The sequence below is a fragment of the Gymnogyps californianus genome, chromosome 5 (assembly GCF_018139145.2).
Source record: "Gymnogyps californianus isolate 813 chromosome 5, ASM1813914v2, whole genome shotgun sequence".
Classification (NCBI taxonomy): domain Eukaryota; kingdom Metazoa; phylum Chordata; class Aves; order Accipitriformes; family Cathartidae; genus Gymnogyps; species Gymnogyps californianus.
This window is the reverse complement of record NC_059475.1, coordinates 25,962,758-25,975,787: the sequence shown is the minus strand read 5'-3', so window position 1 is coordinate 25,975,787 and position 13,030 is coordinate 25,962,758. Positions and strand designations below refer to the sequence as shown.

Sequence of the window (13,030 nt, the reverse complement as noted above, 5' to 3'; positions counted from 1 at the left end):
AAGACAAGAGCAACAGGGTCACCGAGAATGACTCTACATGTGGTAGGAAAATGACTGTGTTTCCTAGTGAAAACCTCAGCAGGGCACCAAGGACTAGAAAACAATTTCTTCCGCCATTCAAGGATAGACCATGTATACCACTAGTTACAGCTTTCCCTCTGGTCTCCCTTGCCAAGGACAGGAATAACTCAGACAACAGTGCCACTGCGCTGGCTTGCTGAATGTCTGAGTATCTTTGGATGCTGCAAAACCCTCAGTGATTGCTAGTGCAAAGCTGAGGGGATATTCTGTACCATGGCAACTTTACCAAATTACAGCCTATCCTGCTGGGGAGCAGCAGGCTGCTGGAAACAGGATTCAGGAGAGAAAGTGGATTCTAAATACTTACAAATATAAAGAAATTGAAAAGAAACATCAGGTACTTCATGCAGCTCAGACAGTCTCCCTCCATGGTTTTCAGGCTCCTTGATCCAATTCTTCCTGCAAAACACCAGCACTTCCTTAGCACACTCATTTTTTATTGGAGTGACACAATCCTATGTCCATTTGTATTTTCCCTAAGATTCTGTGGAGTTCATTATACAGAAGAGCTCATTTCTTACCTGAACAAAGCAACATAGCACAGGCTAGTAAGAGATAATGATTGCTGCTAAGTCCCTTTGCATTCTTCCAGGTCTAAAGGTGAACGCAGATGTAAAGAGGAAGATTGCAGGAGAGGAAAGGTCTAGCTTTGCTTGCAGAGTGAGATGCTGGGGGAAAAAATATCCCTCTGCACATGATTTTTTTTTTCCCCAGTCCCTAAAGCCTGTCAAGTCTAAGAAGCACTGAATGTACCTGCCTACTTCACGCCAAAAAAGGTCATATCGACACAGGAGCCAGAATAAGCTGCGTGCATTTGAAAGACTCACAAGCAAGCAGTTGGGACAGTTAGCTCCATACAGGCTTCCTCTACAGAATGAATGCCACACAAACACGGACAACATTTTCCGGGAAACTTGTAGACATTTGGAGGAGCTGGGCTGGGAATGACTGCCGTGTGTGGGCGTGGAAGGGCCTGAGGAGGCTGTCCTCACACAGTTACTCAGCCTGGGGCACCACACCTGCTTGTCATGGAGTGTGAAATGCTACTGTGCCAGTGATGTCCTGGTGCGCTACACTCCACCCTGCGCACGTCTTTTGCAGGCACAGCCCATGGATCAACCCTGGTAAGCTTTTAAGACCAGGAAAAAATGCTAAGGAATCTTAACCAGTTTTGAACCTCCATGTCTGAATTAGACAACAAACTGCTTAGGACAGTACTTCTATTGGAAGAGCAGCTATAAATCCTGACCAGGTGAGGCTACATTGGAAGAAAGTTTCTGCTTGCTGTTTAACGAAGTGACTGTGTCTCCCAATATGCAATTATATCACCAAGTACCCTAGAGGGACAGACAAATAAATACATAAAATAGTAAAACTTTCACTGAAACAGAAGATAATGCAGTCATGGCACCGTGCACAGACGGATGCATACATATGCAAACACAGAGGCACAAGTTTGCTTAGCTCCCAAGCTAAGCCCTCCCGAAGCCCACATAATTCTTAACCCATCTCTTGCCCTTTCTCCACTGCGAATGCCATACCCTAAATAGACCTGCATCCAAGGATATGCTGTTAGCAAAGTACATTCCATTCACTTAAAACAGAAATTATCCAAGGTTTTCACCAGGCCAGAAATAAAACTCTTTCTTTCACTTCTTCATTGTTTTTGTTAATCCACAAAACAGTGCTTCCCTCTGTGACCATGGGAACTGCTATGCTTAAGCCAAAGAGCTGAGAAAACCCATGGCAGGCAGAGCTCCCAGCAAGGCCACATTTTTATCATACAGTGTGTGTTTGCTGCACGTCTTTGACTTGGTTTAAAAATCAAATCAGTTCCTTCCTAGTGGCAAAACAGGCAGAGACATAAATGGTGTGACGCAGAAGCTCATGTGGACATGTAGCTGCTTTCCCTCTGCATCTTCATGTACCTGGGGCAGGACAGCAGCGTGCCTCTGCTGGCTGGGTACTGCCCAGGGAACCCCCTTTGCTACAGGAATCCCAAGAAGATCCGCAAAGCCAGTCTTACAGTCCACCTCACTTCTGGAGAAACACAAATCTGAATCTGAACCTGAGAACAAGGGCAATATTTTTCTTTACAAAGTTTATTTTCTTATACCTCTGATACACAACTGTTCTGCCCAGAGAGACTCAAAGCCAAGACCATTACTGCAGGAGATGGAGTGGGGCACAGAGCTCTGACGTGGGCCTGGAGATGCCCACAGCTTCCTGACAGTGTTTAAAGCCTTGTCTGCAAATCTCACAGAGAAAGGAGATCTTGAAGTCCAGAAGGGTAAGGAGCTGGGGAGGGAATTCTTGATGTTTCATGGGAAAGGTGAACCTTCAGCTCCACGAACCCATGAGCTTGGACACTATTGTAGAGAGGGATATGAAAATACAGACAAATCGATAGGATACTGGAACTTCAAGAGCCCCACAATTAGTGGCAACCAGATGTTCCCATCATCACACAAAAAAGTTATGCTCCAATGAAACAAAGGATGGCTAAATCTCAGTATGTTAGCCAAAGTCTGACAGTTATCTGAGAAACTTCTAAGTCTTGCTGCCTTGAGCACCCACCCACATGATCCATATCACAGTAGCCTTAGGCAAAAAAGGAATAAAAAGGAAACCAGTTTAGCTGTATTGTGCCACTTCACATCATTCATACTTATCTCACTGCAGAGGCACCCACATGAAAAACATTGCCTGTGGTCCAAGAAGCAGCAGCTCCTGAGTCTAACGCTGTCTTGCTGCTTTGTAGAGTTGATAAATCACATTCCTGCCTTACTTTACTTTCCATGTCTGTGTCTCCTTCCTCTGCAAGACGAGCAGGCTCCCTTGGAACCACTCTGATTTACACGAGCTGAGTACAGGCCTCCTTTTCTTTTCAAAGACAAACGTAAGCTACGATTCCTTGCATTGCTCCTGCCCATGCACCCACTCAGTATGTTAAAATGTTTTCTAGGCATGAGCAGGCAAGGGAGCCTCTAAATCTGTTGAGCAATCAGGTCCTGAAAACTTCACTGGCAGGGCCACGCAGTCTCAGTAACCTGGGAGCAGCATGAAGACATGCACACTCAGCTTTGACAAATGAGGACTCCCTTGTTTGCCTGGGCAAGAAATCGTCCCCAGTGGTGGTGCTGGGCTCAGAGTTGTAATTTCTAAACCCACCACGCTTCACGCAGCAAAGCAACAACTAAGTATGATTGTGCTGTGCTTCAAGCCAGGAACACACCCAGTCGGGCTTACAAATCACAAAGTCCTTCAACTCAGGATGTACATGGAAGTCAGTGGCAACAGTGTGAGGTCTGGGCTGGCAAAGCCAAGAACAGAGCCTGTCAGAGCTTCCACATCATAATAGCTCAATGCAAACTTCCAAAAAATGCCAGCCCACTGACCTGATCTGAGAAACAGGAGCTCTGAGCAACTGTTTCAGTGCTGGAACGTAGAGCTTTGAGAGACCTGGACTTACCAGCGTAACACACCCTTTCCAGTTTCTGCTGGGTACTCAGATTCCCAAACAGCACATGCAAGATCACTATTTGGATCCTGTGATTGCACTGATTAAAACAGGGCAAATCAACTGAAAGCATGATCTGACCTCTTATGTAGCACTTAGAACTGTCTCATGTCAGAGCTCAAGCACTCCAGCATATATGAAATATATCACCATCTAGTTCATATATGCAGTAGTGCTCTAGACTTTGAAGAGTATGTAACTAATGCTATTTACAAACAATGCAAGCAAAATGCAAGTAATGTTACTCACACATAATGTAATTATGAAACAATTTGTGCCAACTGCTGCCTTACTTATTAGCTGAAGGTATCTGAAGTCCCTGATGACAGGCTGCATGGGGAAAATAACTGACATGAAAGGACAATCCTGACCCACAGAGCTGCTTTTTCCTTCTACTTTTCTTTTCAAGCCCTACACACAAAAGGCAAATTTTGTAAGTTACTCCTACTACACAGTGATGCAAGTACGATAAAAACTGAACACATATGTCTTAATCTACCTTTTAAAAATATCTTCTCTTCCCTCCTCCAGGCCTCAAATTTGTGACAGATTAAGTTCTTCTCTGCAGGAGACATTTAATGCTAAGCAAACATTAACAGTCAGAACTGCAGAAGACAGCGGCTGACAGATGCTTTCCCTGGCTTGTCCCATCTCAGACCTGTGAGACATATGAGATGCATTTGGTTTTGTCTGAAATGTAGCTATAAATGTTCAGCTTTTTCTTAGGCAGATTATTCTACATTTCTCCCCCCTAATACGAATTTTATCTTGCAAAGTGATGGGGAGGCTAAAAATCCCCAGCCGTGTAGCCAGGAAACATCCCCCAGCTGCTGTAATCAGTTAGGAATAAAGTCTAGTTTTTCAAGGCAAGGCATTTTTTTGTTCTCCAGTCACTATTTATTTCCTTCCTTCTGACATTTGCTTTTGCACGCCTTGCAGCCACCTTGAACTTCACATATCTAAAGGCAGCTGCTCAACCACACCCCCAAAAACTGCTTCCAAGTTTCTCTTTGCTACCACTGACATTTCCCTCTACCCCCATATCCCTTTCACGCTGGATTGAAAGCCACGGTTTCACTTCAATTGCTCCTTTACCTTTGCCTTGGAGATGGAATCACTGAAAAACCTAGGTTGGACAGGACCTCTGGATGTCGTTGAGTACAAACACCCAACACCAAATTGCCTCCAACCTGGGCCAATTCCAAAGTTTGATCCAACTTCAAAGTTAGAGCAGGTTGCTCAGGGTCACATTAGTTAAGTTTTGAATGTCTCCAAGGACTGAGATCCCCCAGTCTCCCTGGGCACCTCTTCCAATGTTTGACCACCCTCCTTGTGAAAAGATTTTTCAAAACAGCTGTCCAAGGTGTGTCCAGGTTACCTTGTGGCAAAAGGAACAAGAGCATCCCTTGGATATGCCAGTCTATAAGGTGCTAAGGAGCACCTTATCTTCAACAGTCTCAATCCTTACATCTTCCATATCATACCACTCCTACACTCTACTGAAAATAAGTGTGCAAACCATTTTCCTTGCCTACCATTCCAACCATGTAATCCCCACCCCTAACATACGTCTGCAGACTATTCGTATTTCACTATATAAAATTCAGACATTCTGCATCTGCTTGATGGCTCATCACAGTCTCCCTGTCTCAAATACTTGATAGAAATCACAGACTAACCAAGATTGGAAGAGATGTCTAGAGGTCACCTTGTCCAACCCTCATGCAAACCACTTTTTCAGTCACTTTTCTTCTGTCACATTGTCCATGTATATCTTCTTTTCACATAAATATCTCTTTGCCGTCAACATGCATGAAGACCTTGTCCACTGAACTGATCCATTGCTTCCTTTAAAACCTCAGAACCAGTTCTGCAGTACCTCCTACAAAATATTAGCCAGCGGCTTGAGGAGCAAATGGTGCTAACTCACACCTACTTTCATATTCATGCACAATGCAACCAAGTAAAAGCAGAAGACATGTCTGAAGCTCTCCAGAACCACTGCCAGACAGCCTTTAAAGAAATTAGAAAATGTAGACCAAATCCTCTTTCAAGTCAATGCATCAATTTCTAGAGGCTGTCCCAGCTGAGATGTCACTAGAAACGTCCCTGAAGCTCTAAGCTGCACCAGCGGTGAAGGACCACCACAACCTGGCATCGCTCCATTGCGTCCTCCCTCCAGCAACATGGCAGCCCACCCTTTGGCTTGCAGGTATGGAGACTTGGCTCAGCATGCTTGCCTTCCTTCACGGAGTACCCCCCTCCCAAGAGGATTTCTGTGTTCACTATCTGCAAGCAGTATCCAACTCCTTTAAACCAAAGTGGTGGGGTCTGCTACGAGAACATATCTAACAGGTGGTGCCTTCCAGAAGACCCTCTCAGAGTATTATTTCCACACAGTCTGCTCCTCTAGATAGAACAGAGATAGAAGCAGTTTAATTAGGAGACCGAAGGGGGCAACTTGCTGCAGTACACCTTGCAGGTGTTATGATGGTAGATGAGCTGTGTATTTCTTACACCCCTCCTGCACACCATAGCTACACCTAAGCAGCCTTGACAGAGATACAGAGAAAGCATCTGGCATGCAGAAAGAAAGAGCTGTAAACAAGACTCACCTTCACAAATCTTGGGACTTGAAGCACAGTGTCTATTCTAGTCTTTAATTGTCTGTGTGTCCCATGTATCTTTTTCTAGCCAAGCTTGTCCTGTAAGAGAAAAATATGCAATTACTGCAAAGTCAATAAAATGCAATCATGTTAAATACACAATTTATTAAAACACATCATCCTGATGAATATGCTCAGTCTAATTGCCACCTTAATTTAGTGTACATTAACACTAATGAAGAGCTTTTAATACCCAGTGAGGCATCCAATTCCTCAGAATCTCTTTAACAACCTTTGGGGTATTTTAAATGCCCACAGACCACATGTAAATCTATAGTCCCATTACACATGCACCTCATACCACAACAGGACTAGATTAATACCAGCTGCACCTTCAATATTTTATAGAAGGTTTAGACAAACTTTAATCTGCTGTAACTTTACAGCCCATTTACTGGGAAAATGGAAAAGGCAGAGGAAGGGAGATGGAATGCATCTTTGGGAAGCCCAGCTCAGCCATTAGGAGCAATGGCCTGAGACGCTGGGCGCTACCCCTCGTTCTTCCAGCCAGCTCTCACGCCAAGTTGAGCAAACTATTTCCTCTCCCTCTGCCTCATTGTCACTGCTTGTGAAGCAGCAACAGAGAGGAACAGCAAAGCCACCGCACTGCCCGCCCAAAGGCATGAGATAAACCGGTGCAGGCAGAGGGACCCGGGTGCAGACCGCCACTGCTGTTGAGTTAATAGTTACAATTTTCTCAGTAAATTTTAATTTCTGCCTGCACAATGCTAATGGCAGTCTTTGGCTAGGCAAAGGTGAGGTAAGACTACAGACTAACATGCAAAGCATGCTTGTTTGACTGTTTCTTTCTCAGGGCACCCTCTCCCAGGTTGTTTTTTCCACCCGTCTGACACAGCCCCAACCCCACACTGCAGGGCCTGTGGGGAAGGGCCAGCCTTTAACTGTTCAAACAGTGCCCCATCCCATAAGGGTCCAATATTCACATAGGATTGCTCGGCACTGTAACTCACTCACTCATCCTTCACAAATCGTTTTGGAATACTCGCAGCTTTGCTAAAGCCACTGCTTCCCTGTGAGGGATCAGATAAGTCACCTGGGTCTATCCCAGCTTTCTCACTGCCAGCATTTCATCGTGATTTCTGGAGGGGGTGCATTTAACATCTGTTTCCCACAAACATTTGCGAACATGCCTTTGAAAATTGCCTCCCATTAAGACTTCTGTGAGTAAAAGTCTATCGTTTGCTGTTGGCAGGCAGCGAACAAAGAGTTCCAAGGTGGCTGAGACTATCACAATGTAAAACATATCATGAATATTCATAGACTTTTTGTTTTGCATTAATCCCTCACTTTTAATGTCCTTCCTCTGTCACTGTGGACCTACATCTCTGAATGATGAGCAGGGATGGCTTCCCTTTTGAAATCTGGAGGGTACAAACATCTATAGCCAATTGACCCATCTCCGCTCAAAGTACTGAAGGCATCTGCCGAGCAGCGGCTGAATTGCCCCACTTTACAATGCTGTGTATGAAGGCTGCCCCAGATCAGTACAGCTTTACCACCCGTGTGGAAGTTCATAAGGTGCTATGTGACCAGCTGGGAGATGGTTGCAGCAGGCACAGGGACTGCTGGAGAGGGGCTTGGAGAGTCTACAGCTGGGACGAGAGCCAGTGTCACTGCCCCACAGTAGAGAGCCCCTTTTTGACAGTCAGAGCCCAGTGTACACCCTTACCTTTTTATCTTTTTCTTTTGTGTGTGGGGACACTTCACCCTGTGTTTTGCACATGCAATTGAGAGAGAATTTCTTCAGTTGTCCTGTCCTGTGATGCCACTATCCTGGGATAGCTGCTGCCAGGAGAAGATGGCTCTAACTTTAAAGCAGAGATGACACTGTGCTATATAAACCTATCATTAGGAAAGTAACCAGAATGATAGGATTCCTGCTCCTACTGCGTGTGCATATAATTACATCCCTACAAGCCCTCAAAGGTCTGCGTGGGAGAGGAATTTTATTTTTTTATTCCTCTTAAGTCACAATATTTTAAAGAAATTACAGCACCACAGAGAGGAACAGCTTAAATGCTTCAGTAGGTACCAGCAGGTGCTGCGTCAGAGGGATGAAAGAGCATGTCTGGTGCCAAACAATAGCAATACTCCATCTTATTCTATGGCCCTAAAGGGGAGGAAGTCCCTGCCAAACAGACTCTCTTTGGTTAATAGCTACGATTTTGTCATTAGGGAGAATTGCAGAAAGTGCAAAACCACCATGCCTAATTGTGACTCGAGCAAGCTGATGCCTTTAATTACAGTCGCTGGGGAAACACAGTGGAAGCTGGAGCAAGGGCCGAGGCCAAGCCTCCTTCCTTGGGGCTGCGCGCGTGCAAGCCATGCTGCCTCAGCTGGCTGAGCAGCTGCATTTGGCACGTTGTCCTGCCTCCTCGCTCATCTCACAGCCCCGCATCAAGTCTTGCTGAGCATTGGCTTCTCTTCACATTTGATGCTTTTAGAGCAGCTCTTTGGCTTTTAGAGCAGTTTTTGATGAAGGAAAAGCAGCTAAACTCATGACTCCTGCTGGTCTCATGCAGCAAGAAAGACAGTTGGAGAGCCAAGAGCAAAGAGGGAGAGGGCAAAAAGAGGCTGATATAGTCAACAGGTAGCAAATGAAACAAGAAATGAATGGAGGGTGCAGAATGAAGAAGCAAGGCCTGTCTTTAGGAGAAATCCAGTCTCCTGCATGTTAACTAGTGCAGGAAGGCCACCAGATAAATGGCTTACAGGTGTCCTGCTTCACAAGTGCCTCTAGCTACTGCCAGTCCCCTTTGCTCACCACATTTGCAGGATCTAGAGAAACTGAAACACATGCCAGCCCGTATGTCAGCCAAAGGAGAAGTTGAAGACAGAAGTCATGTCCTGCTGCGTCTCTGCAACAGGTCAGCGCTTTTATGGTGAAGGGTGAGGAGAAACATCTCTGTGGAAGCATGATCAGATTAATATCATTCCCTTGCAATCGCTTCAGAAAAAAGTAAAACATTTGCTGCTCCTGAACTGGAGCTTGGCACAGGCTGTCAGCCCCATGCATTATCCTGTAACTACTGCTCCTACATAAATAACTAATTGCACTGGAATTTCATAGTGCTTGCATAGCAGAGTCTTTGCTGTGACACAACTACATTACTGCATGTAAATCCAATTAGATTCCAAAGTGCACTGTGTAACTATAATCGGCCCCTGTGGAGCAGCGATGAGGGGACCTGCACAAGGCCATGCAACTAGATACTAAACTACAGTCAATCTACCTCCTCTTTAGTTGCATTAAAATGCTAATGTCGCTGTAATATGGGCCCATTTACCAGCGATGACTGCCTTGCCATGCAACACTGGAGTGAATGAGGTTGTTGCACTGCCTGAGAGCATTTAATTCCTCAGTACAGTTGAGTGAGCAAAGCCCTTAGGGGCATCTTATACCTCAAAAGCCAATCAGGTTATTGTTTTATAACACTAAAATCATATGAGGCTTGGGATGGTGTTTAAATGAATCTGAGCTGCTGCTAAAACTACCCTAAGTTTCCTACCCAAGCAGAGTGTTCAGGACAACTGGGCCACAACCCATCCTGACTCTTGTCTGTCTGCTTTTAACGAAGACACATTTCTGCCACAAAAAGGCTGTGCATAAAAGCACATCGGTCACACACAAGAGGAAAAAGAGGGCTGGATTGAACCTCTTAAAGCTTCATATAAATAACACCAGCTTTGCAACAAAAGCAATAATACAACACTTACCATCTACGTTTTATATTTGCAACTTTGCACAATGCGTGCATAGAATACATGAAATCATATGGAGGTAAAATCTCCTACACGTACACAGACATTCAAAATGGAAATTCGGAAGTCCCAGAGCAGAACCTGTTCTCCCAAATGTTGTAACGTTTGGAAAAGTACTAGGGTATGTGTTTGAAGTGACAGTATAGCATCAGGCTACAAACCACTCCATTTCAACTAGTGCAAATGTGCATACAGCACTGTTCAAAACACGAACTGCTCACCTTGGCCCCTTCCCAAGCAAAATTCAATAGGTAATCATCATGTCTGGCTCCTTCATACAGCTTTTCACACACAGACATCAGCCATCTCAGAAAAGAAGATACTGCATACAGAACCAACACATCTGATAGCCTGCAGCTCTTTTAAGTTCTGTTCCTTAAAAAAAAGTCCTCAGATATCTCACAGGTGTATTTTCCCTTGTATTAACCACAGTACAATGGAACCATATGGTACTGATTGTCTGTCTTTCTAAACAGATGACCCAAAGATTATATGCACTGATAATATAACAATATTAATTCTGTTTAGCAGATAAGAAAACCAAGGCTAAAAGGGGAATGGATGTGCTAGATCTCCTGACCCACAGTACAACCCTCTGTTCACCAGTCCATACTAAGACCAGTGCCAAACTCATGAAAAAGTTGATTACATCTGGCTGACGAGTTACACTCCTTGACAGGCATCTTCTGTCCCAGAAAGAAGCCTATTTAGAATACCAGAAGGGAGGCGGCTAACTTTGGCCTCCTATGTCTGAAAATACTTCCCTTCAGGATGGAATAGATGTCACCCTCTCGAGTGGATCATGGAGTTGCATCGCAAACCAAGTGACATTACCCACTGGCATGTAAGATACTGTCGAGTGTTGAAACACTCCATACGCTTGCACGGCACTCCAGACGCTTAGGGCATTTAACATAAAGTGTAAATGCCTGCCACTTCTTCCCTTAGCCTGACACATCTCACCTTTACAACAACTGACTCCTCAGTGCTCTTTTCCACTCTGTTTTTCTACAGCCTTGCTTTGTTTGCAGCAAATGCCTCAGCAGTTTGCGGCATTCATGATTGTTTTGAAAGAGGCAGGAATACCTCTCAGAAACACTGGGCAGTTGCTGTGGCAACCTTGTCCTCCTCAGACCGTGATTTCCAATATTTTAAGAATTTTCCTGGTACTTTGCAGGCTTCAGGGAAACAATGCAGAGGAGGAAAATGATTGATTTTAAAGTAAGGAAGCAATCAAAATGGATTACTATGAGCCACAGGGCCTTGTCCTATCAAAAAGATGATGATGGTCGCTCCTTAGCAAGGAAAAGCAGCCCCAGACCGGCAGGCAGGGGCACAGGCAAGGGCCCATGGGCGAGGGAATTTGAAACTCCTGCTTTTATCATCTGTTTTAATGCAGAACGGAGCTCCAGATCAGTAGGTTAACTTTTTTTTGTTGTTCTCAGTGCTTTTTCATAAGGAGGAGGTAGGGAAAAAGAAACCCACCCTTTAACACCATTTAATTGGGGGACTAATAATCTTTATTGCTTTTAAGAAAGAAATCCCAAATACAACTTTGAATGCATTAACTATTTTACAAAAAAATGAAAAATAAACTCTCTTTGTTCAAGGTAACTGCCTACACAGATGCAAAAACAAAACAGTCTGTTTAGTCAGGTTTAGTCAGTTTAGAAAAGCAAAGGTTAGGAAAAACGTCCTGTAAGAAAAGCAGAACTTAAATGAGGGATCTCAATAATACTAAATAAACCAGAAAATAATATTGCTGGAAATCTGAGGAGTGGCATTATTTATCTGATTCTGGTCATCATTTAAATGTTGTTAACAAGAAGAATAATGCATCCTAAAGTGCCATGGATTCTAAACACAATAGGACATTCTTTATCCCGTGGAGCTCACAATTCAGAGTGATTTATTTATCTAGGAAATAAATACATTTCACAAGCTATAGGTGTGATATGTCCAGGAAAACGTGACTGCAACAGAGGTCATGAGAAACAACCTAGGGAAGAGAGGCAGACATGAAGTCTAAGTTACCCTGCTTATAGCCAAACTAATACATACGCCGTATATTCCACGTGCAAACCTAAATGAGTTTCACTGTAATCCGCACCTTTAACTTACTCTGAGACATAAAACTTCAGCTAATGTGGTTTGAAAGGTAAATGTGACTGATCCCAGCCACACTTGTCCCGATTAAGGTATGAACACCCAACCATCCAAAATCTTTTGCTACAGATATTTCTGATTTCTGATTAAGAAAGAGTAAGAAGGAGGAGAAGGAGCAGAGAGAACCATGGCCACAGCCCACAACAGAGCTTCAGATGTTCTGCAGGAAAATAAATGAGTTAATAAATCCCATAATCTTGGCATACGAGTTTCTAAATGTTCTCGCTTCCTTCAAAGGATGTATAATCTAAGCACTCCAGCAACGATCAGGTTCCAGGCAGACAAAAGACCCTCAGCACAATTCATACGTAGATGACAGGAGTAGAGGGACTAAGTGAGATATGAGCCAAGACTCACAGGCTGGCTCCCAGCTGCTTTTGCTTTCCCAGTGGATAACAGATACTGCATCAAGACACACAATGTCATGCTAGTGAATTTGCTGCTCTTTTAACACCTCATTTTTCTCTCCATCTGAACTTATTCTGAAAGCGCACAGTTCACTGTCCCCCTTCTCCTTTCTCTTTTGTCCTTACTCATGGCAAAGGAAACATGAAAGACAGCATGGCTGGTTATTGTTAATGCATCTGAAAGTGCAGACATTAAAAAGAGGGTTATTCTGGAATGTGCCATGGTTTTCCTTGCTATTCGCACAGGCAGCTAATGATCACCCTAATAGCTTCTCTCTCTGAAGTCATAATAAGCTTACAAATGAACCCATTCAGCACATATTAAAAAGCAAGGGATGCTCCTTTGATTATAGCCTTTATAGAAATCTCCGAGTATTTGTTTTGGTGCTGCACAGCCGCAATTAGGA

The 13,030-nt window shown here is 44.1% G+C and overlaps 1 protein-coding gene across 2 annotated transcripts in view; it reads right to left on the bottom strand.

Annotated features, from left to right (window-relative positions):
• The window catches only part of TSPAN18 (tetraspanin 18), a 135,959-nt gene that overhangs the window by 21,096 nt on the left and 101,833 nt on the right, over positions 1-13,030 (bottom strand). For both annotated transcript variants that reach the window (XM_050898089.1, XM_050898090.1), the window contains 2 exons: positions 6,217-6,306; positions 389-480 (listed from right to left, as the gene is read on the bottom strand). In XM_050898089.1, coding sequence (XP_050754046.1) covers positions 389-451 — 63 coding nt within the window. In that variant the 5' untranslated portion in view covers positions 452-480; positions 6,217-6,306. The remainder of the gene's footprint in view (positions 1-388; positions 481-6,216; positions 6,307-13,030) is intronic.